This window comes from Panthera tigris, chromosome B4 (genome assembly GCF_018350195.1).
Source record: "Panthera tigris isolate Pti1 chromosome B4, P.tigris_Pti1_mat1.1, whole genome shotgun sequence".
In the NCBI taxonomy this organism is placed as follows: Eukaryota; Metazoa; Chordata; class Mammalia; order Carnivora; family Felidae; genus Panthera; species Panthera tigris.
In genome coordinates this window covers 119556913-119581822 of record NC_056666.1, presented here as the reverse complement: position 1 = coordinate 119581822, position 24910 = coordinate 119556913, and the positions used below count along the sequence as shown (strand labels likewise).

The window sequence follows — 24910 nt, the reverse complement described above, 5'->3', positions numbered from 1 at the left end:
GTGATTTCCTCTATGGTAGTTGTTATTTATTCTTGAGAGAGAGAAAGAAAGAGAGACAGAGCATGAGCAGGGGAGGGGCAGAGTGAGAGGGAGACACAGAATCCGAAGCAGGCTCCAGGCTCTGAGCTGTCAGCACGGAGCTCGAACCCACGTACTGTGAGATCATGACCTGAGCTGAAGTCAGAAGCTTAACTGACTGAGCCACCCAGACTCCCTTCTGTTGCAGTTATTTTTATTTTTGTGGAGGGATTACCATATAGTGCAGTGAAACACTGTTCATTTATCTCATTTTACTAGGATATACCGGTCAACTTCTCTGCTGAAAGTCTGTATTAAAAATATTTTTCTGTGAAAAAAAAAATAAGCTTTGGATTTCTTGCTTGCATTCATTCTATAAAAAATCAGTGCCAGGTTGGCAGGTTTATAAATATTTATTCTGAGCAGCAGTTCTGAGGCAGCCGTTTATTCCCCTGCACAATGTTCTCTGCTAAGTTACTAAAACAAAAATCTGCATATAAGAATTGCTGGAAAATGTTATTATTTAAGAAGTAATATCGGTGGAGAGGCCTATAGCAAAGATTTTTATTAGGCTTCTCATAGTTTTAATAAGAATTTTTCTGTGTTATACTTTGGGTTTATGCTCTCAAACAATTTTCATGAGTCATTAGAACCTTTCATTTACCCCTTTGATATAAGGTATACATGACAGATTTTTCTATGGTTGAGAAAAACAAGATTTTAAGAATTAGCTATTCATGGCCTATTTAAAAAAATGAAAAGGACAGGATTCAATAGCATTGGAGTCCATCTCTTATTATTAATATTTTATATTAGTATGGTACATTTGTCTCAATTAATGAGCCAATATTTATAAATTATTATTTTTATTAAATTTTTTTTTAACATTTATTTATTTTTGAGAGATAGAGATACACAGAGTATGAGCAGGGTCGGGGCAGAGAGAGAGGGAGACATAGAATTCAAAGCAGGCTGCAGGCTCCGAGCCGTCAGCACAGAGCCCGATGCGGGGCCGAACTCACAAACCGCAAGATCATGACCTGAGCCGAAGTCGGAGGCTTAACCGACTGAGCCACCTAGGCGCCCCTATAAATTCTTATTAAGTATAGCCTATACTTCATTTGAATTTCCTTAAGTTTTACCTAACGTCCTTTTTTTGTTCCTTTTTTACCTAACGTCTCATTGTGAATATCACATTATATTTAGTGATCATGTTTTTTAGGCTCCTCCTGGGTGTTTCTCACACTTTCCTTCATTTTGATGGTCTTGAGAGTTTTCAGTAAGATTGGTTAGATATTTTGTTGAGTGTCTCTCAATCAATTATTGTGTAATGTTTTTTCTCATGACTAGAATGGGTTATGGGTTTTTGGCAAAAAGATCACAGAGGAAAAATGCCATTTTTATTATGTCATATCAAAAGTACCTACTATCAACATGTCATATTGTCCATGTTGGCCTTTGTCAGATTCTCCACCATAAAGTTACTCTTTTGCTCACTTTCATACTGTATACTTTGGAAAGAAAAGCAGCCATACACAAAAGGAGTGAAGGGTTATGTTCCACTTCCCTGAGATTGAAATAGAGAAAACATAAGTTATTTGGAAATTTTCTGTGTGGGAGATTTACTCTTATCTCCCAGTTGTTTACCCAATCATGTATTTATATCTATGTGGACTCATGTATATTTATTTTATATTTTGAGTTATAATCTAATAATTTATTGACCAAATTGTTCCAGCTTTAGCCATTGGGAGTTCTTTCACTTGTTTCCTGTGTCCCTTCAATTAATTTTATTTTTTTCTACTGCTCTTATATCCTGTAACCTTGCTCAACTCATTTATTAGTTTCTGTAGCCTTTTAAAAAGATTCTGTATGGTTTTCTATGCAGATGATCATGTCGTCTGAAGAAAAAAGGCAGTTTTATTTTTCAAACAGAATGTCTTTTATTTTTTTCTTGCCTCATTTTGTTGGCTAGAACCTGAATAGAAGTGGTAGGAGCAAATATCTTTGCCTTGTCTGTGTTTTAGGGACAAAACATTTTAATCTTTCATCTTTAAGTATGATTTTAGCTGTAGGATTTTCATAGATGTCCTCTGTAGTTTGGAGGAAGTTCTCTTCTGTTCCTAGTTTGTTGGGAGTTATTTTTCCATGCATGCTATTGACTTTTGTCCAGTGCTTTTTTATGTCTCATTGAGATCATCATGTGATTTTACTTTTTAATATGGTAAATTATGCTGGTTGATTTTTGAATGTTAAACCAATCTTCATACTTGGTCATGATGTACTTCTTATATATTTCTGTTAAACTGAGTTATACTTGCCTTGTGAAATCTCTGTGATAGGTTGTAATGACTTTTGAAAGAATGAAATAGAATAGAAAATATCAGACTGTATTAAACTATTGCTCTGTGAATTTTTCATTTTAATTGTGTGGGTGTTTCTGTAAGTACTAAAAGAAATAAAGTGTATTCCTTGACCTATCTTATATCAACATTTTTGAAAATAACTAGTTCACTTTTTGAGCCTGAAGATAATAAAGCATATAGAGTAGGGCAAGAAAGCAAGTAACTCTAAGAGGAGAGTGCCAGATTAAAAGGTGTAAATGGGGTTAGATAATGGAGAAAATGAGGAAATATGGGTTTCCTTAGAAAAGCTTCATCTGTTTTTCTTAGTTTTGAGTAGAGTTATCTTTATGTCTGCATGATGAAGTCCATGGACTATGGAAGGATGTAATTAGTTGCAGATTAATAACTTACTGTTCCTAGCCAAAGGACTTGATAGTCTATCAGATTTTGGGAAGTCTCTCCAGGAATATCTTCTCTTGTATGATCTTAACATGTAGTCTTAAGGTAATTTGTTCTCTTCTAGAAATACTGTTTTGAATAAAATCAAGCAAAAGCTACTAAATTTGCTTAAACATAGATACTGGTTTTTATAATAGGTCTTCATATACAATGAAAATTTAATCCTTGTAGGGAAGCACAATTTTGAGATACCAGCTAGTGATTTCACTTACTAGTTTATTTTATAGGTCTGAGTTGGGCCCAATTTAGGAGAATGGAACAATGATGGGAAAAGAATCTTTAATGGTACCTTTACGTACTTTTTTTTGAATATATTTTTTTAACTATTTATTTTTGAGAGAGAGTGTGTGCACGAGAGTGGGGGGTGGGATGGGGTGGGCAGAGTGAGAGGGAGACACGATCCAAAGTGGGCTGTGTGCTGACAGCAGAGAGCCTGATGCGAGTTCAAACTCACAAACCATGACATCATGACCAGAGCCAAAGTTGGATGCTTTACCAACTGAGCCACCCAGGCGCCCTTATGGTGCCTTTACGTTCTAAAATATTGGATCTATGTTTTCTGTCAGTCATACTCCTTTGTTATTTATCACCTTGATACTAAAATAGTATTTTAGTTTCAAATTTCTGAAGGAAAGAATATGATTAAACAGCCTAGATGCCTTTTCAACTTCTAGATCAATTAGCTGTACCCAGGGTATGTTAAAATGTCTTAGGTATGCGCCTTTCTCCTGTATTTATAGCCTTTCTCTGGGAAGATAGAATCACTGGTAGCTGGACAGCCACCCTAAGCAGTGTTTGTTTATTAATAACAAGTTAATTATGTTAAATAACAGTATTGAAAATCAAATTATAATATTGAAGTTTATTATCTGGATGGTTACAATTAATCCTTTTTCTTTAAGGCAGTGGTTTTGATTATCTTTTCTTTGGCTCTAAAAGTCTCCTTTGAAAATATGATAAAGTATCTTGGACCCCTTGAAGTTCTCCCAAGAACTTCAGATTACAAGTTTCATAATCAAACGATTTAACATGCATTGTTAAATTCCTTGTAAAATCTAGTTGTTCATGCTATAGCATGAAATATCACAGAATGGAGATGATTATTTCTGCTCTCTTTGCCACATCTACTGCGAGAATGAAGACCATTCTAGCAATCAGACCGCAGACATTCCAGAAAATGTCAACATCACTCTGAAGGGATGCACTGTTATTGTAAAGGGCTCCAGAGGAACCCTGTGAAGGGACTTTTCAGTCACATCAATGTAGGACTCAGTCTTGGAAAGTAAAAGAAGAGGCTCTGAGTTGACAAATGGTGGGGAAATAGAGAAAAACTGGCTATTGTTTGCACCATCTATAGTCATGTACAGAACATGATCAAGGGCGTTACACTGGGCTTCCATTACAAGATGTCTGTGTTCACTTCCCCATTAGTGTTGTTATTCAGGAGAATGGTTCTCTTGTCGAAATCCAAAATTTCTTGGGTGAAAAATACTTCTACAGGTGAGGCCAGGTGTTGCTTGTGCTGTATCACAAGCCCAGAACAATGAGTTAATTCTTGAAGGAAATGACATTGAATTGTATCAAACTCAGCTGCTCTGATTCAGCAAGCAATGGTTACACAATAAGGATATCAGAAAATTTTTGGATAGTATCTATGTTTCTGAAAAAGGGACAGTTCAGCAGCTTGATGAATAAGGTTTAAGTTGTCCAGCTACAGAAACAGCAAGATTCTGGATGATTTTTCAGACTTTTTTGTGATATTTTATTTTAAATTTTTTTAAGCGTTTATTCACTTTTGAGAGACAGAGAGTGAGTGGGGGAGGGGCAGTGAGAGAGGGAGACACAGAATCCAAAGCAGACTCCAGGCTCTGAGCTGTCAGTGCAAAGCCCAATGCAGGGCTCAAACTCATGGACCATGAGATCATGACCTGAGCTGAAGTCGGATGCTTAACTGACTGAGCCACCCAGGTGCTCCTTATTTGTGATATTTTAAAGATGTAATAAATGTTGTTTTGATTTGGCTCACTGAGCAATGGCCGAATGAATGATGGCCGAATGTCGGCTGCACCCAGGAACGCCCTCTGGACCCTGCTGCTGCCGGTGCCCCAGGACTGCGGCCAGGTGCCAGTCCGCCCCAGAAAAAGTTCGCAAGACAGTGTAGCAGCAGCGTTTCAGGGATTATGAAAAATCACAACACACATCTGGCATCAGGCTTCACCCTTAACGACCTTGCCACAGTACCAGCGAATGTGGCTGCCTTCTGGGGTCTGCTGGGACTGGGTGGCTTCAACAGTCTCTGCCAGGTGTCCTTCCAGCAGTGGAACCGCTTTTCCCCATGTGGCCCGAGAACCTCCTGGACCCCACTCTGTTCCTGGGGATTCGCCCTTCCCACGAGAGCACCGCCAGGTGGAACCGCTGGCAAGATGCAGATTTCCATGAAAACTTTTATGGGGAAGATTATCACTTGCGAGATTGAACCCTTGGATATAATAGAAAATGTAAAGGCCAAGATCCAAGATAAGGAAGGAATTCCTCTTGATCATCAGAGACTGATCTTGGCTGGCAAGCAACTGGAAGATAGATGTACTTTGATTACAACATTCAAAAGTAGTCCATTCTTCATCTTGTGTTGAGAGTTGGTGTTGCTGAGAAAAGGAAGAGAAGTCTTTCACCACTCTCAAGAAGAAAAAACATAAACAAAGTTAAGCTGGTTGTCCTGAAGTACTATAAGGTGGATGAAAATGGCAAAATCAGTAGCCTTCATCGGGAGTGCCCTTCAGATGAATGTACTGGAATTCTTAATATCAGACACTTTGACAGACATTATTGTGGCAAATGTTGTCTGACCTATTGCTTTAACAAACCAGAAGACAAGTAATTGTATATGGATTAATAAAAGATATGAACTAAAAAAAAAAAAAAAGCTGTATTGATTTGGACCTTTCCTTAACCAATAATCATTTCCAACTATTTGGCAATTAAACCATTCAGAAGTTAAGAAAGAAAAAGAAAGAAAGAAAGAAAGAAAGAAAGAGAAAGAAAGAAAAAGAAAGAAAGAAAGAGAGAGAGAGAGAAAGAAAGAGAGAGAGAGAGAGAAAGAAAGAAAGAAAGAAAGAAAGAAAGAAAGAAAGAAAGAAAGAAAGAAGGGGGGGGAAGCACCTACAGGGCTCATTTAGTTAAGCGTCTTGACTTCGGCTCAGGTCAATGATCTCGTGGCTCGTGGGTGTGTGACCCACGTTGGGCTCTGTGCTGACAGCTCGGAGCCTAGAGCTTGCTTTAGATTCTGTGTCTCCCTCTTTCTCTGCTCTTCCTGCTTGTGCCATCTCTTTCTCCCTCCCTCCCTCCCTCCCTCCCTCTCTCCCTCCCTCCCTCCCTCCCTCCCTCTCTCTCTCCCTCCCTCCCTTTCTCCCTTTCTCCCTTTCTCTCTCTCTGTCTCAAAAATAAACATTAAAAAAATTTTTAATGATTATTTCTAGTTAAAACTGTAATTTGAGAAAATAATTGTCAAGTAGTACAGCCAATTACTAAGTCTAGAAGAATGGTAGAAATTGATGTGAATCTTTAATAACATGTACAATAACAGGAACCATAAACAATTTCAGGACAAAGTAAATAACTCAAGAAATGCAGATTTACTGATGAGGTTTGAAAAGAATGTCCCAGGGTTTTATTACATGATTGCAAAGAGGTAGGTGTAGAAGAAGGTAGGTAAGTGGGTCAGAAAAGAGTTTATAAACTCTGATGAGATTCTTGTGAGCTGTAAGTGATTCTACCCCCCAAGTACTGTATTTAACTTGGAGATGGTACATTTCAGAAATCTGTTTCAGGTTGCTTTAGCTAATAAAACTTTATGATCTTTGTTTTTATGATGTAGCTGTAGAATGGATCTGATGAAAGTTCAAATAAATCACAACTAAAATTTATAGTAACATTTATGCTTTTATAGTAAATTTATGCTTTTTGATTTATGATCTGTTGCATACCTCATGTTTTATCAAGCCAAAAAAAAGTTTTTTGAAAAATTTTAACCACTCGTTATATAAGGTTTCTGTGTTCATAATTTTATTTAACCTGTGTCTTTGTATTAATAATAACTAACACTCCCTGAGTTTTCCTATGTATTAGGGACATTTCCTAGCATTTTACATGTTATAACTCAGTTAATCCTCAGAACAGCCCCATGAAGCAGGTATTATTATTATTATCTCCATTCCACAGATAGGGAAACTAAAACAGAGAGAGGTTGTGTAGTAAATGGCATTTTTATTACAAAGCTGGAAATCTTGACTTTTTGGGCGTTATCGCCTGTTACCTTAAGCAAATTATAAATCTTTGATTATGGACTTAACTTTGTTTTGCCATAAATGTCTACTTAGCACAGTGCTTTGCATGTAATAAATGCATAATCTAAGTCAAACACATTCTTTCCATTTGGAAATTTTATTTCTCTAGTTAGCTATTTTTGTTGTTACTACTGAAAAAACTAGTAAATGTATTTTCATGTGTTATGTGTAATTAAAGAAAATTTTGGATGAAGTAGAAGCTGTTTTCATGTTTTAAGTATGTTTTTAAATTGTTACATTGTTAAAAATAAACCATACAATTAACCAATAAAATATATACATTCATATTAAAATTTATTTCATGCTAGGGTTGAGGGTCCAACTCTTGATTTTGGCTCACATCATGATCTCACAGTTTGTGGGATCAAGCCTGGAATCAGGCTCTTCACTTGACTGCGTGGAGCCTTTTTGGAATTCTCTTTCTCTGCCCCTGCTCCACTCACACACACACTCTGTCTCTCAAAATAAACACTTATTTATTTTGACAATACTGATGTTAGAGTGGAGGACACATGTTTATTTTAAAATAAACCACTTTGCCTGGCATAATAGTGTAGATAGTAATGAAGCTGTGTTTCTGAATTTTGAAAATAAAAAAATCAGTAAGAATTGTGCCCTAAAATTTTTATGACTTTGTTCTGTGCTGTTATACGGCTTTGATATATTCAGGTCAATCAGCTTTCTCCTTTATCCTTGTTTTGAGTCTTTGTTAACATCTATGTTGGTTTTATATATATGTTATGTTTCATTTCTCCTACCCCTCCATTTTCAGTCACTAAATAATTATTCAGAAGTTTAATTCATTGACTTAAATTTTTACCATATTTTTAAAGTTCAGTTTTAAAATGTTTATATAACTGTTTAGAGCTTTAAATTGTTCTTTAGTGAGCAGTAGTGGTTTATTTCATATAACAGATTATTCTCTTTAGGATCAGGCCCTTCTCAATTATACTATTCAGTAGAGTAATACAATTATCTGGGGATCTCAGATGGCAATTTAGTTCAAAGAGCTGTAGCAACACTTGGAAAAAGCATAGGTAGAAAAATACCTCTTCCACGCCTTAATACTCTTTTGTGAGTTTTCATCCCTTTGTTTGCCTAGTATATACATGTAATGAAGGTCTTCTTTTCCTTTGTCAATTAAATTATGACAAATGTTGCTGAAGAATCATTCTCCTGTTTCTGTTTTTGGAAGAAACGTATTAATAAATGATTGGGAAACAGTTGTACAAAACTGAAATATATGTAAATTAATGCCTAATATGAATAATTGAAGATAAATAATTTGATATATACACACTGCTTACCCAGTATAGGGAATCAGCTTTTTAATAGCTGTGAATGTAAGTTACCAATATGTCTTCTGATTTCTATTTAAAACAGTTTAATAGATGAGCAATATTAATATGTTTTCAAGATTAACTCTATACCTTGGCTATTTTGAAGTATTATTTGGATAAACATGAACTTTTGATATTGGTTCAGTTAAAACTATAATCAATGTGTTCATGATTTAATCTAAATAGAAAGAGGGAAGGAAAAAGAGAACTGTTATTTGGATATCTGTTTTGTACCTGATGCTTTCCATATTATCTTTAGTCCTCACTAAAATTGTGTGAGGTGGTGTTATTTTCCCCATTTTATAGGTGAACAAACTGAGGCAGAGAGGTATCACAATAAGTAGCTAAACAAGAATTCAGACTGACTTGTCTGACTTTAAGGCTCATCCTCTTTGCAGATGTTGTCCTTTTAGTACGTACTAAATTGAAGGTATAATTTCTTGTTAATGACATGTATTTTAATCTTTTCATCTTTCACTTTTACTCCTGTCAGGCCTATCTTTTGGGTTTCTGATGAACTTTTGTTTTTATAAAAATGGCATATACTTATTAGAACATTTAAACATATAGAAAAGTATAAAGATGAAGAAATCTAAAATCTTACCAACCAAAGGTACTCTTGATATTTGACATTTTCTAATGCATTTTTTACATAATTGAAATCATATTGTAATTTTGAACCTTGAATTTTCACCATAATAATATAGGCATTTTCTTTATATGGTTGGCAACACATATTACCTGATACGTATGTAGCATGATATATCATAAGTAAAGGGATTATTTCCCCTTGGGCATTTAAGTGCTTTCACTTTTTTCCTTTTGCAAATACCATTGAGATCAAGAACATTCTTGTACATAACCAGTCAGGATGTTCCTTGATTTCTCCACTAACCCTTCCCACATGCACACACACACACCCACGCATCCCATCCTGCCCACCATTAAGGACATAGAGTCAAATTTGTGTTCATGAGTTACTCAGATAGTCTTTGTCTGTCCCTTTGTCCTTCTTTTCTTCCTATCTTCCCCTTGAATATGCTTACAGTATTTTTAAAGTACAATTAGGCTCATTTGTTTAAGTTTCCTTTCAATTTTAGATGCTTCCCCTTTTCTCATTCTTTCTCATTTTGTTTTTTTATGTATGTATTTACATGCTTTCCAAAGTCAAAACTATTCAAAGCCAACCCCTCCTCTTGTGTACCACATCTGCTTTCATCTACTCAGGATTCTGCTCTAGCAATTGTCTGTCCTTACTGCACCATCAGTAGTTTTCTTTTTTCTGCATTATTGTCACCAGTGTATAAGCTTGCTGAGTTTTCTCTTACCTTAATAAAAAAACAAAACCTGGTTACAACCTGGTTTCTTTCCTACCTCACTGGTTCTTCTTTTTTAATCTCCTTTATTGGTTTCTTTTACATTTCCTTGTCTTCTTAGTGGTCTCTGACCATAGTCTTTGAGCCATTTGATTTTCTGTCTTCATCTTGTAGCCACAAATATCTATAACATTGGTGATTACCAAATTTGTATCTGCAGCTACAGAATGAGATTTCAATATCTGACTACCTAATTGGCATCTCTTCTTGGATTATCTAATAGTCATCTCTTAATTAAACTGTTCAAAGCCTAAATTCTGATCCTTAATCCCAAACTTATTTTTCCCTCTTTTTCTTTACCCTGAAAAATGGCAACTCTATCCTTCCATTTACTCAGAGTAAAAACCTTGGAGTCATCCTTGACTTCATTCTGTTTAATCAGCTCCTGTTGGCTTTACCTTAGGATATATCTAGATTGTTCCCTTTCTGTCACTTCCTACTTTTCCTTCTTGATTCAAGACATATATTCTTGAAGAAGGCAACATCTTCTCTTACCTGGAGTATCGCAATAACCTCCTGTCTGGGCTGCCTGCTTCTGTCCATGTCCACCTTTTCATATATTCTCAGTGGAGTGACCCTTAAAAGTTGAAGTTTCCTATTCTAGTTAAAACCATCTCCAATAACCAATCACTTTCATTTTTACTCATAGTAAAAACCAGAGTCCTTAGAGTGGCTTTAAAGGTCCCACATGATTTGTCTCTTCCTATTTCTCTAACTTACTCCATCTGCTTTTAGTCTTGCCTTTTTGTTCATTTCCTGTAGCCACATTAACCTTCTTGCTATTTCTCAGACATGCCAAGCATGTTCCCACCTCAACTTTTTTACCTTTGCTTCTCCTTGGCCTAGAGCTTTCTTTTCATTAGATATTTATATAGCTACCTCCTTCACTTCCTTCAGATCTTTTTGCCCACATGTCATCTTTTCACTGAGGATTTTCCTGTCCATCCCTTTAAAAATTAAAATGTCCTCTGCTTGGCCCTGCTATCTTATTACTATATTGCTTTGTTTTTTTTCTCCGTAGTCAGAATCTGGCTTACTATATATTTAACTTATTTTTTCATTCTTTTCAGAACCCAGCCCCCTTAAGTTCCATGAAGGCAGAGATTTTTATCTGTTTTGTTCGTTGTCATATATCCATTGTCTGTTAATTTATAGGTATCAATTAAAATTTATTGAATGAATGAATGAATGTAATGGTTAAGGCCTTGTAGAATCAAGTCCCTTCATTGTCCTTTCAGATTTATCTTCTACTCTTCTGGCCCTCTTGTTACATTGTAGATGCTGATCTTTTTTCCGTTCTATTTTATACCATGCTCCCTCCTTCCTGAGAACCTTCCTTGGTATGTTTTATTCCCACTACTTGGAACACTCTTTCTTCCCTGACTCCCTTCTTTTCCTTGCCCAGTTAATTTCTACTCATTCTTAGATATCAGCTCAAAAGTCCCTGTTTTCAGAGAAGCTCTAGATTAAAGCCCTGTACTGTATTCTCTCTTAATCATGCTTTTTGGTGTTCTGTCTACCAGCTGAATTGAGAACTGCACAAAGGCAAGGACATCTTGAGTGTACTGCTTGTCAGTATATGTGTATGAATAGTGAATTCTCAGTAAGTAGGCATTGAATGCTCCTTTCTAGCTCTAATAGTGTGCCTTGAGGTAGTGGCAGGCCATTCCTATATGATTAGGGGTGGGAACCTATCATAGTATTAAACCAAACATGATTGGTGGTAAGTATAATATAACCTAGCATCACTGGTCAAATAAGGGTTAAATATGAATTCTGCATTTCTCAGTTGACCTTCTGTGAAAAAATATGAATCCAGATAAAATATGGCTCAAAAAATTCTGGTTTAGAGTCAATGGGAAGCATGTGTATATTGATAGGTATTCTTGTTGATGTATTGGGCATAACCTGTATATCTTATTCCTTTAATATTTAGTTTCAAAAAATGGTAGAAGACTGGCTGATAACTCTTGTTACCCAGTAGTTAATTTTGTCAGTAGTTTCATTTTTGAAAAAAGCACTTCCTGGGCAGTTAGCAGTTTTTCATTTTTTAGGGCTGTTTGATTTATTTACTTTTTCATTTGAACAGTTTTTATTTAAAGTTGAATATAAGATTACTTTATTCCTTCATCTTCTCAATAGTTTCTTCTTTATATTTGCCCTTTTCCTACTTGGCGAGATTTGGCTTTATGTTCAAGGATCCTTTTGTGGTGTTTTTCTAGTTTTAGTCTAGTGATGGCCATCTTGCCAGGATGAATGCCCATATGGACAATTGTGCCATTCGCCTTCCGTCACAGTACTTGTTCAGTGTAGATGACCTGGAGTACTTTGCCAATTTGCTGACATTTGTAGTGTCTGTGCACAACCTGTAGTTCATCATCCTTTCAGATGGGCGTGAATTGAACATTGTACTTGCATCTTAGCTCTTTTATTATTACTCTTATCATCATAATTAGTTGAGATATTGGGCAAATATGTTAGTTTCTCATTATGTTTACTCATCTAAACAGTGGAAATAAAAATAGTATTGACCCTAATGGGTTATCGTGGGAATTAGATGAAGTAATAATGATTGCAAACAAAGAACGCAATAAACCCTTGGAAAATGTCCAGTATTATTTAAAATTTTATTGTTACTTGCAATCTTTTTTCTTAGGTTTAAGAATTTTCATTTTTCATCATCGAGAATCTGTGTTCTTTAATTAGAATTTAGGGTCCACTCTCCCATGTGACTTTTGGCACTTTCATTAAGCACTCTATACTTCATTTAGTTGAACTACAGAATGGGTAAATGGTATTTGCACAGCCAATTTAGGATTATAAATAATTGGTATCTTTAAATGTCACATAGGAAACACTGAAATTGGCTGCCAAGTAGAGTTGCATGATCCTCTTTGTCAGAGACCTTTTAGAGAAAGATTTGTGTACTCTGATATATTTCTGAATGATCTGGGTTAGTTTTTAAAGGTAGGAATCTCTGGATGATTCTAAAAGGAGTACTGATAACTTCTGATATTGTTCTTGAAATGATAAATGGTGGCAACACTGATGCTACTTCTAAAGGGTCCCCTTAACCTTCTTTGTAGGTTGGTTCATAGAAGAGGAATATCTCTTTCTGCCAAGTGGTCTGTAGCAAAGTGAATATCATGTGATGTGGGATGGCTTTGAGCTATCCCCACTGCCTCACATAGTACCTGGAAATAGTAGACACTACTTAAATATTCATAAATTTGAAAGGCAGTAAGAACCAGAGTTTGATTGTATATGGGAATATGATATTCAAATGTATGCTGAAAACACTGCAGGCTTTATGTAAGAGAGCTATGGATAAGAGATCAAAACAGTAATAACGAAAATGGATCAAAAAACATGGATTAAAGTAGAGCTTGTCACTGCAGTTTTGTGTTTCTTTGTGCTGCTATTACATTTTTAATGCTCTGTATATTTGCAAGAATGACTGTGGTACAATAACTGACACTAAAATAAATGCAATATATATTCTCTTTCAGATTTACTAAAAATTTATCTCCTGACAAGATAAATCTGAGTACCCTCAAAGGAGAAGGTGAATTGAAGAATTTGGAGCTGGATGAAGAAGTGCTCCAGAATATGTTGGATTTGCCAACGTGGCTTGCTATCAACAAAGTTTTTTGTAATAAAGCATCTATTAGGGTGAGATTTTGATATCTGTGGAAAGCATTTTCTATTTTCAGTTTTTATTTCATTCCTATTTCTTAAGTATTTTGTTATAGATCTATAAAAAGGCATTTTTATTAATATAATTTAAAAAGACAAATAACTATGTTTAAATAATTGCATGAATGTGTGTCTGGTGAACTTAATGAAGTCATATGCTAATATAATAGTAATTTATAGTTTAGTTTTAAAGTTTAATCCTAACATTTAAATAACATTACTGATAGTTTTTTTTAAATTTATTTTTTAATATTTTTTTATTTTTGAGAGAGAGACAGAGAGTGAGTGGGTAGGGGTAGAGAGAGAGGGAGACACAGAATCCGAAGCAGGCTCCAGGCTCTGAGCTGTCAGCACAGAGCCTGACATGAGGCTTGAACCCACAAACCGTGAGATCATGACCTGAGCCAAAGTTGGACGCTTAGCCAACTGAGCCACCCAGGCGCCCCCATTACTGGTAGTTTATTAATAAAATAATTGACTAAATTTGGCACATATTCAAAGATATTTTTTCATAATATTTGTTAATTGGGACAATTTAAATTTGTAGTAAGTAAACACAATTTCAAATAAAGACGTCAAGACACATATCTTATTCTGTACATTATACTTTTATTTGAAATTTTCTTTTCCTCATTTGTTTCTTCCTTGAGGATTTTTAAGTTTATTATTTCTCCTCATTATTATTGTTATTTTTCCTTATTAAAATTTATTCCTACTTACCTTTGAATTTAATCGTATGTCATATCACTTCTTGCCCTTAAAGACCAGGTGTTTTGAGAGTCTACTCAGTAGAAATAGTGCATGAGTAATCTGTTTCATAAAATTAAAATTAGACTCGAAAGAAAAGAGTGTGGAAAGGTTCCAATATCCTTTGATGGTCGCCTTTAATTTTTGTTATATCCTCCATAAACCCAAATATCTATAAAGATGTGATTTTTCAGTGTAAGGCATGCTTGGACATTAGTTATTTGATATTACCTACATTTTACATAAATAGCCTCGTTTGTGTATTTTTCTTGAATATCTACAAAAATATGGGTCACAATTTTATTTTCTTTTATTTTTAATTTTTAAAAAAGATTTTATTTTTAAGTAATCTCCACACACAACATGGAGCTTGAACTCATGACTCTGAGATCAAAAGTCACATGCTCTTCTGACTGAGCCAGCCAGGTGCCCCATGGTCAGAATTTTAGAATTGAAAAAACTGTTACATGAACAGTTAAATGAACAAAACACCCATCATGCTTTGCTGGGAAATCTTAAATTATGACGTTAAGGGGTGCCTGGCTGGCTCAGTCTGTAGAGCATGTGATTTTTTAATCTCAGGGTCATGACTGCAAGTCCCACATTGGGTATGGAGCCTGAAAGAAAGAAGAAAAAGAAAGAAAGAAAGAGAGAGAGAAAGAAAGGAAGGAAGGAAGGATGAAGGGAGGGAGGGAGGGAGGAAGGAAGGAAGGAAGGAAGGAAGGAAGGAAGGAAGGAAGGAAGAAGGGAGGGAGGGAGGGAGGAAGGAAGAAAGGGAGGGAGGGAGGAAGGAAGGGGAAGGAAGGGAAAGGAAGGAAGTAAGGAAGGAGAAGAAAGAAAAGACGGAGGGAGGGAGGAAGGAAGGAAGAAAGAAGTTAACATATTTTTAAGGTCTGGAAAAAAAGAAACTTAAGAGGACCTGAAATTCTTATTTTAAAAGATAACCAAGAAAATAATGATTAGTAGTCTTTTCGTATACAAAACAGGTACATCTGATTTTAAGAGTCTGAATGAATTGCTCAGTGTATTATTTTGCAATTTGAGAAAAAAGTCATCTGATAAAATTTGGTATATCTATCACTAAATTAAGAGAGCATCTGCGTGGCATAGTCAGTTAAGTGTCTGATTCTTGATTTTGGCTCAGGTCATGATCTCACGGTCCTGATATTGAGCCCCATGTTCGGCTCTGTGCTGACAGGACAGAGCCTGCTTCTCTCTGCCCCACCCCGCTCACGCGTGGGCGCGTGGGAGTGCTCTCTAAGTAAATAAACTTTTTTTTTTTTTAAAGAGAGAACATCTGTGTTGATTGCTATTTTTTAATGATTGATTTTAAAGAAAACAATTTTTGTTTTTTTAATTTTTCTTTGGTAGATCCCATGGACAAAATTGAAAACACATCCCATCTGTTTGGTGAGTTCTGACTTACCTCAGAAATAAACATTTATATATGATATGATTTAAGTACTTTGCTAATATTAATGCTTTATTTCATAGAAATATGATCTTCTGGCTTTTCCACTAATTAGCTTTCATTTTATTTGAATAGTACTTAGTTTTCTCAGCCCTTAAATGAGAAGTTTGAACTTAAAATGGGAGGGTCTTTAAATTTTCACATGTGTTATGTTGTAAGTTGGTATATTTTTATTGTATCATTTAGCTCTTTATTGATATACTATGGCAGTATTAATAACATTTAATTCATGCTTTCTGTGTTTCTGATTTTAATCATCTAGTAAATTAAATAATATGCACATTAATATACTTTTCTTTTTTAAAGAAAATTTAAGAAAGATTGGTCATTTGGTTACTTATTGATTCATTTATTCCACAAATATTTATTGAGCACCTTCCCCATTTCCTGAGGGAGCTTAATATTTTTATAGAGGATACTGACAATGAATAAGTAAACAAATAAGATAATTTCAGATAATAAATGCTATATTAAAATAGAGAATGAAGAATGACTAAGTTTTGTTAGTGATGACTACCAAAGACATTTGATCTTCAACAAAAACTGTTATCTTGAAAGAAATTTTTTCATTATGGGAATGTCTTTCCACATTTCTTTCATATTTCATATTTTTAATTGTTATATGTCTTAAATCTCAAGTCTTAGATTGGTAAGTCCCATTCATTAATACATAATCTCATTTAGCAATTAATAATGTTATACATTCTGGGACTAGAGATTGCACTCCTGTAAAATCTATTGATTTCACCAGCATATGGCTACTTGTAGTTTTTTTCTTTCATAATCGTATATGCCCACAACCTTTTTTTTTTTTTTTTTTTAAATCAGATAATAAGTTCCTTGAGAAAGGACTGAGCACATTGTTTTCTGTTTTGGTATTTGTTTGAAAGACATTTAAAGTGACTCTGCTTGCTTACTGTTTACTTTGTTCCTAAAGAAATGAAAGAGAAAATAGCATTACATAATATTTCAAAACATACATAAAATAAAATACTGTATCTAATTTTTTACATTTTTGATGTTATTTTTATTAGTCCCTGGATAAAGTAATAATGGAAATGAGTACATGTGAAGAACCACGAAATCCTAATGGCCCATCACCAATTGCAACTGCTTCAGGACAAAGGTAAGCTATTTCCATTAATCTGCATGACTGGCAAAGGGAGTCCTTTTCTTTGGTCAGCTCTGTTATCTGTAGTGATGGGACATAAAATTTCCTAATGTCAGACAATCTCTATTTCAGTCACCTTTCCCATCAAACAATTTGCAGTTTTGGTATTGTGCTGCCAAAATAGTAGAATTTATTTTTAGCCTCTTTTGTTTATTTTGCTTTCCTTGATATTAAATAGTAATGATCAACCAAAAGCTTCTATAAATCAGATAGTCTCTTAGTCTCTAAGTAGTTTTTTTGCCTATCATTTATTTATTCTGTGCATCAGTGGAACTTTTATGACTCTTAAGAGTTAAGTTGGTGCCTTAAAAAAATTATAGGCCATTTGGGTTATTCTAAAACTCATTAAATATAGAATGCTCATACTTTATAAAAATTGGATTTTGATAAATAAAAATCAGATGCTAATAAAGTAGAAGCATGAGAGCCATTTCACAAAGTTTTGCTGAAAAGTTAGATCTTAATCTTTAAAAAATTTCCCATTTATTGTATTCATTAAATTTGGATCTCATACTGTATTTCATTTCTTTAAGGCAGGATGTCTCCACTAATTTTGGGATTGTGCACCTATTCATATAAAATGTTCACATAGATTTTAATTTGATTAGTGCCTCTTCAAGTTATACAACATGGCAGCCTTAAACATTTTATAGTGTTCCAGGTTCTGTGTAAAACCAGTGTTAAACTCTTCTTTGGAATGGATGCGTATGGGGTACCTGGCTGGCTCAGTTAGTAGAAGATGCGACTCTTGATCTCAGGGTTATAAGTTTGAGCCCTACATTGGGTGTAGAGATTAATTAAAAATAAAATCTTAAAAAAATAAAATAAAATAAAAAATAGAATGAACGTACACATCAGATACACAGACACACATGCATATACATTTCCACCTTCCTCTTTCAGCATGTTTTTATAGTACTTTATAATTTTGGCTTGTGGTTAATCTACTCAACATTTTCCAGACTTGCCTGATGGTAGCAATCACTTTGGGTGCTTATTAATCTATAGTCTCTTAGGGTCCTTTTTTTTTTTTTTTTTTGAAATTAGGATTCTTGAGGTCTTAGAATGGTTATCAAGACTGTGATTATATATTTTCAACAATTCTTTATACTTATACAATTTGGGGAAACACTGATTTATTTGATTTTGTCTCTAAGAGATTAAAATACAGGGAAATTAATATTTAACAGGAGGGCCTTCTGTGTAGGACCGGTGAGTTGATAATAGTCCTATAGATTTAAAAAAAAAATTTTTTTTTAAAAAAATTTTTTTTTTTTAACGTTTGTTTATTTTTGAGAGAGAGACAGAGCATGAACAGGGGAGGAGCAGAGAGAGAGGGAGACACAGAATCTGAAACAGGCTCCAGGCTCTGAGCTGTCAACACAGAGCCCGACGCGGGGCTTGAACTCACAGACCGTGAGATCATGACCTGAGCCAAAGTCGGATGCTTAACCGACCAAGTCACCCAGGCGCCCCCCAAAAAAATTTTTTTTAATGTTTTTATTTATTTATTTTTTGAAGGAGAGAGAGAGAGAGAGAGAGAGAGAGAGAGAGAGAGAGACAACATGAGTAGGGGAGGAACAGAGAGAGAGGGAGACACAGAATTCAAAGCAGGCTCCAGGCTCTAAGCTGTCAGCACAGAGCCCGATGCGGGGCTCAAACTCATGAATTGTGGGATCATGACCTGAGCCGAAGTTGGATGCCCAACAGACTGAGCCACCCAGGTGCCCTGATAATAGTCCTATAGATTAATGATCTAGCAAATTTGTAAGTTCAGAAATTTGATTTTACCGTGTCATATAGAGGAGATGTACTTCTATGTGAAGATAAATCAAACTTAGAAGAGACTTACTTGAAAACTAGAGTTTCACCTTTTAAATTTACAATGGATGACATAACCAGAAACTTGTCTACCTTAGTCATAGATTCAGGCTTCACACCTCTAATGGTAAATCCTCCAGTAAAGTCGTAACACTTTTTATTTTATTTATTTATTTTTTAATTTTATTTTTAAAATTTGTATCCAAATTAGCATATAGTGCAACAATGATTTCAGGAGTAGATTCATTAGTGCCCCTTACCCATTTAGCCCATCCCCCCCCACAACCCCTCCAGTAAACCCTCAGTTTGTTCTCCATACTTATGAGTCTCTTATGCTTTGTCTCCCTCCCTGTTTTTATATTATTTTTCTTTCCCTTCCCTTATGTTCTCTGTTTTGTCTCTTAAAGTCCTCATATGAGTGAAGTCATATGATTTTTGTCTTTTTCTAATTTCACTTAGCATAATACCCTCCAGTTCCATCCATGTGATTGCAAATGGCAGGATTTCATTCTTTTTGATTTCAAGTAATTCTCCACTGTGTGTGGTAAAAAATACCACATCATTTTTATCCATTCATCCATCGATGGACATTTGGGCTCTTTCCATACTTTGACTATTGTTGATAGTGCTGCTGTGAACATTGGGGTGCATGTGTCCCTTCAAAACAGCACACCTGTATCCCTTGGATAAATGCCTAGTAGTGCATTTGCTGGGTTGTAGGGTAGTTCTATTCTTAGTTTTTTGGGGAACCTCCATACTGTTTCCCAGAGTGGCTGCACCAGCTTGCCAAACAACTTTGGCTTCCCAAAGTTGTAACACTTTTCAATGTGCATAGGTTAGAACAGATGACATTGGATATTCCAGAGGGTGTTCCCAAATAATTACTATAGATATATTCATTCCAACTCCAGGAATATTTCTGTCTAAGTGACCAATATTTGTCCGTGGGATTAAAGCAACTTCTCCCTAGGATGCTGATGAGTTCTTCCTCTTTAGTTCTCAATTTTCTAAGCCCAAGGTAAACAACCAAAATTACCTAAGGCAAGCTAAGGACTATATAAACTATTGTACAAACACCATTTTACTTAAGGACCACAGCAACCTTTTGAAAATGTGTATAATAATAATTATTTTTAATGTTTATTTATTTATATTTGAGAGAAAAAGAGAGCACAAGCAGGGGAGGGGCAGAGAGACGGAGACAGAATCTGAAGCAGGCTCCAGGCTTTGAGTTGTGAGCTGTCAACACAGAGCCCCACGCGGGGCTCAAACTCACTAGCAGTGAGATCATGACCTGAGCTGAAGTTGGACGCTTAACCAACTGAGCCACCTGGCGCCCCAAAATATGTATTGTTTTTATTTTACAAATGAAGATACTGAGGCTGAGTTTTTCATGTTTTTTCACCCAGACTTTTCATAGTATTAATAAGAATATAATGCTATTAGTACTATAAATAATAGTTGTGTTTCATAAAGTATCATGAATCAAGACATGGGCTGTTTGGTTCATATGCATTATTTCATGTAGCCCACATGTAACCTCAGAGTATTACCTGATTTAAAAGGTAAGTCATTGGAGGATTAGGAAGTTTATTTACTTATTCAATGAGATAGAAAATAAGGAAGCCTAGCAGCAGGTAGAGGGGAGGGAAGTGCACGATCAATAAAGATGATAGGTTCACTTTCACGCATGTCGGCTTTAAAATGTGTGAGAAGCATCCAGATGGAAATATTTGGTGGACATCTGAATTTTTCTGAATTTCATTTTTTTCTTTTTTCTTTTTTTCAATTTTCTTTTTTCTTTTTTAAAATTTACATCCAAATTAGTTAGCATATAGTGAAACAACGATTTCAGGAGTAAATTCCTTAATGCCCCTTACCCATTTAGCCCATCCCCCCTGCCACAACCTCTCCAGTAGCCCTCAATTTGTTCTCCATATTTATGAGTCTCTTATGCTTTGTCCCCCTCCCTGTTTTTATATTATTTTTGTTTCCCTTCCCTTATGTTCATCTGTTTTGTTTCTTAAAGTCCTCATATGAGTGAAGTCATATGATTTTTGTCTTTCTCTGACTAATTCACTTAGCATAATACCCTCCAGTTCCATCCACATAGTTGCAAATGGCAAGATTTCATTCTTTTTGATTGCCGAGTAATACTCCATTGTGTGTGTGTGTGTGTGTGTGTGTGTGTGTGTGTGTGTGTACGTATATGTATACATTTATACACCACATCTTCTTCATCCATCAATGGACATTTGGGCTCTTTCCATACTTTGGCTATTGTTGATAGTGCCGCTATAAACATGCATGTGTCCCTTCAAAACAGCATCCCTGTATCCCATGGATAAATACCTAGTAGTGCAATTGCTGGGTCGTAGGGTAGTTCTATTTTTAGTTTTTTGAGAAACCTCCATACTGTTTTCCAGAGTGGCTACACCAGCTTGCATTCCGATAACAGTCTGAAGTTCTAGTGAGAGATCTGGATAGAGATGGATTTAGGAATAATGGTCATAGTGATGATAATTGAAGTAATGTGCCATTTGGGCAAATTTTCACCACCCCTCCTGCCAAAATATATTGATAATCTACATTCCAAGCATACTGTCCTACTCATTATTCCCTTTTTCTTTTCTTTTTTTTTTAATGTTTATTTATTTTGAGAGAGAGCATGAGCAGGGGAGGGGCAGAGAGAGAGGGAGAGAGAATTCCAAGCAGGCCCTGCATTGTCAGCACGGAGCTGGACATGGAGCTTGATCCCCATGAACTGTGAGGTCACTACCTGAGCTGAGATCAAGCATTAGATACTTAACCCAGGCACCCCATCTACTCATTATTCTCATTGTGACCTCTACTTTCCTACTTTTTTGCACTCGCTCATTCTTTTCCCTAATGTAAGATTTCCCTTTCTCCCATCTCTCCCTGAGGGAAATACATTTTTCTTTCCTGGATAGATTTCTCCCTAGTTATGAGCAATTTCTTCTACCAAGTGTAGTGATGATTCTATTTTTAAAGCACTTAATTATAGACTACCTTAATCTTTCAGTTCTTAGGGTATATGTGTTTTTCGTCTCCAAGGAACTTGCAAGCCCTAGAATACCACAACTATATTTTGGTTTCCTTGTTTCCCAGCGTAGTGCACATGGTAGATGTTCAACAAATATTTGCTGAATTGAATTAGAAAATGTGAACTTTTTCTGACTTTATTCCTGAATTATGAGATTATATTGTAATTATAGTCTGTAACCTTCTTTGTGTCAAGAATTTAGCTCTCTTATTTATAGATTCCCAGTTGTCTGGATATCTGGCAACTTGAGAATAAGCAGCTTTGGATAATAATTACAATAACCTCATTTAAAGAGTAACCTTTACTCACACCTGTCAAAATGGCTAAAATCAGAAGCACAAGAAACAGGTATTTGTGAGGATGTGGAGAAAAAGGAACACTCATGCAGTGTTGGTGGGAATGCAGACTGGTGCAGCCACTCAGGAAAATAGCATGAAGGTTCCTCAAAAAATTAGAACTAGAACTACCAGATGATCCAGTAATTCTACTGGGTATTTACCCAAAGAATAAAAAAAAACACTAATTTGAAAAGATAAATGCACCCCTATCTTATTGTCATATTATTTACAATAGCCAAGATATGGGAGCAGCCCAAATGTCCATCAATTGATGAATAAAGAAAAAGTGATATATGTATATGTACATTGGAATATTATTCAGCCATAAAAAAGAATGAAATCTTGCCTTTTGCAACAGCATGGATGGATCTGGAGAGTATAATACTAAGCAAGATAATTCAGAGAAAGATAAATACCATATGCGGTATTTAAGAGACCGCATATGTTGTATTCACTCATATGTGAAATTTAAGAAAGAAAACAAACGAGCAAAGGCTAAAAAAGACAAACCAAGAAACACTTTTTTAATACTTTCTTTTAAGGTTTGTTTTGAGAGAGAGAGAGGGAGAGAGAAAATCCTAATAAGGCTCCACAGTGTCAGTGTGGAGCCTGATGTGGGGCTCAAACCCATGTACCATGAGCTCATGACCTGAGCCGAAACCAAGAGTTGGACACTTAACCAAATGAGCCACACAGGTGCTCCCAGACTCTTAAGTATAGAGAACAAACTGATGGCTACCAGAGGGGTGGGGAGGAGGATGAGTAAAATAGGTGATGGAGATTAAAGGGTACATTTATCATGAGTACTGAGTAGTGTATAGAATTGTCGAGTCACTCTATTGTACACCTGAAATGAATATATTACTGTGTATTAACTGTACTGGAACTAAAATAAAAAATTTGTATAGAGTAACGTGAAATCTTAAAGATTTTTATCATTTTGACAACATTTTTATAATTTACATGCAATCAGGTGTGGGAAACCCTAGGTCCACGGCCCTTTGAGGTTGAAAATCAGGCTAGATTATTGCTTTTACTGAAAATATTTAAAAATAAAAATGAATAATATTATGGTCCTTTTATACACTTGTGTGAAAATATTAACAGATAACTTATCAATGATTTATATGGGCTTTAGTGCATTATATTTTCCTTTATTTTTCCAGTGAATATGGCTTTGCTGAAAAAGTCGTTGAGGGAATTACTGTTTCTGTAAACTCCATTGTTATCCGCATTGGAGCAAAAGCTTTCAATGCATCCTTTGAACTTTCCCAGCTACGAATCTATAGTGTAAATGCAAACTGGGAACATGGAGATTTAAGATTTACTCGCATTCAAGATCCACAGAGAGGAGAGGTAAGCATTTTTTTTTTCATTCTTTGTTTAAAAAATCTTTTAGTCACTGATAAATAAAAGAGGGCATTTTAAAATAATGACTTCTTATAGTTACCCTAGATTCACATACTGCATTTACTCTTGCCTTTTAACTCTACTTTTCTATGTATTTCTCTTCGTTATTTAATTTAAAATGTGCATATTTTAGTGTTTTTATGTAATAAATCTTTCAACTTATGGAGTTAATGAGCCTCATTTTAACTTCTCAGCTATTCAGAATTGAATTTTAAATATACAAAACTAAAATCCTATTTAAGTTTTCTTGGTCACATGATTCACATGCTTTTTGTGCTTTATATCAAATTCAGAGTAAAATATTAACAGCTTTACAAATAATGAATATAATTAGGAAGATATGTTACTGAATTTGTTGCAGCTATATAATTTTTAAAAATAAAAGCATAGTGAATATATATCTAGAGTGTCATAAGAATATTAGTAAAGAGATAAATTTTATTTAGCTTTTTTGTTTTTACAGATCTACACATTTCTCATTCTGTTTCGCCTAAGTGAAGCTAATCTCTATTCTCCTTAGGTTTTGACGTTTAAAGAAATAAATTGGCAGATGATTCGAATAGAGGCAGATGCTACTCAAAGTTCACATCTTGAAATTATGTGTGCTCCTGTTCGATTAATAACCAACCAATCAAAAATCAGAGTCACACTTAAAAGAAGAGTAAGTCAATAGGGTTACTTTTTTGGTTCATGTGATAACTAGTGGAATTGAGAGGAAATTTTAAATAAGTTTTTAAGTGAAATATAGGAATACTTAAAAGCAAAATAAAAGGAAATATAGTGCCTTAAGCAGTATTTGAAAAAATCTAGTGTAATAACATTTTTCAGTCATCTACGTTTGATACTTAGATTTTTACTTTAAAAAAAAATTTTTTTTTAACGTTTATTTTTGAGACAGAGAGAGACAGAGCATGAACGGTGGAGGGTCAGAGAGAGAGGGAGACACAGAATCTGAAACAGGCTCCAGGCTCTGAGCTGTCAGCACAGAGCCCGACGCAGGGCTCGAACTCACGGACCGTGAGATCATGACCTGAGCCGAAGTTGGACGCTTAACCGACTAAGCCACCCAGGAGACCCTAGATTTTTACTTTTGATAAATTGAATAGATTCTCCGTTGCCAAATATTGTTGAACGTTAACTGTCTTGTAATTTCATTTCTTCTGTTGAATCTTGCTGTGGGTAAACTGCAAAGCCTCCAAAGTCACCAAAACTACTAGCCTTAGAAGGTTATTAACATATGAATGGTAATTTAGGTAAGTAGGGAAGATAGTGACTTCAAGATATCAGAAGTTGAGAGTTCTCTATAGATTG

General features: G+C 35.2%; 1 protein-coding gene and 2 pseudogenes across 2 annotated transcripts in view; all 3 read left to right on the top strand.

Moving 5' to 3' along the window:
- The window catches only part of UHRF1BP1L (UHRF1 binding protein 1 like), a 111850-nt gene that overhangs the window by 29289 nt on the left and 57651 nt on the right, over nt 1–24910 (top strand). For both annotated transcript variants that reach the window (XM_042993001.1, XM_042993003.1), the window contains 5 exons: nt 13391–13553; nt 15696–15734; nt 16830–16921; nt 23356–23545; nt 24120–24260. In XM_042993001.1, the coding sequence (XP_042848935.1) occupies nt 13391–13553; nt 15696–15734; nt 16830–16921; nt 23356–23545; nt 24120–24260 (625 nt within the window). The remainder of the gene's footprint in view (nt 1–13390; nt 13554–15695; nt 15735–16829; nt 16922–23355; nt 23546–24119; nt 24261–24910) is intronic.
- LOC102966361 lies at nt 3787–4622 on the top strand (annotated as a pseudogene).
- On the top strand, nt 5152–5822 carry LOC102966074 (annotated as a pseudogene).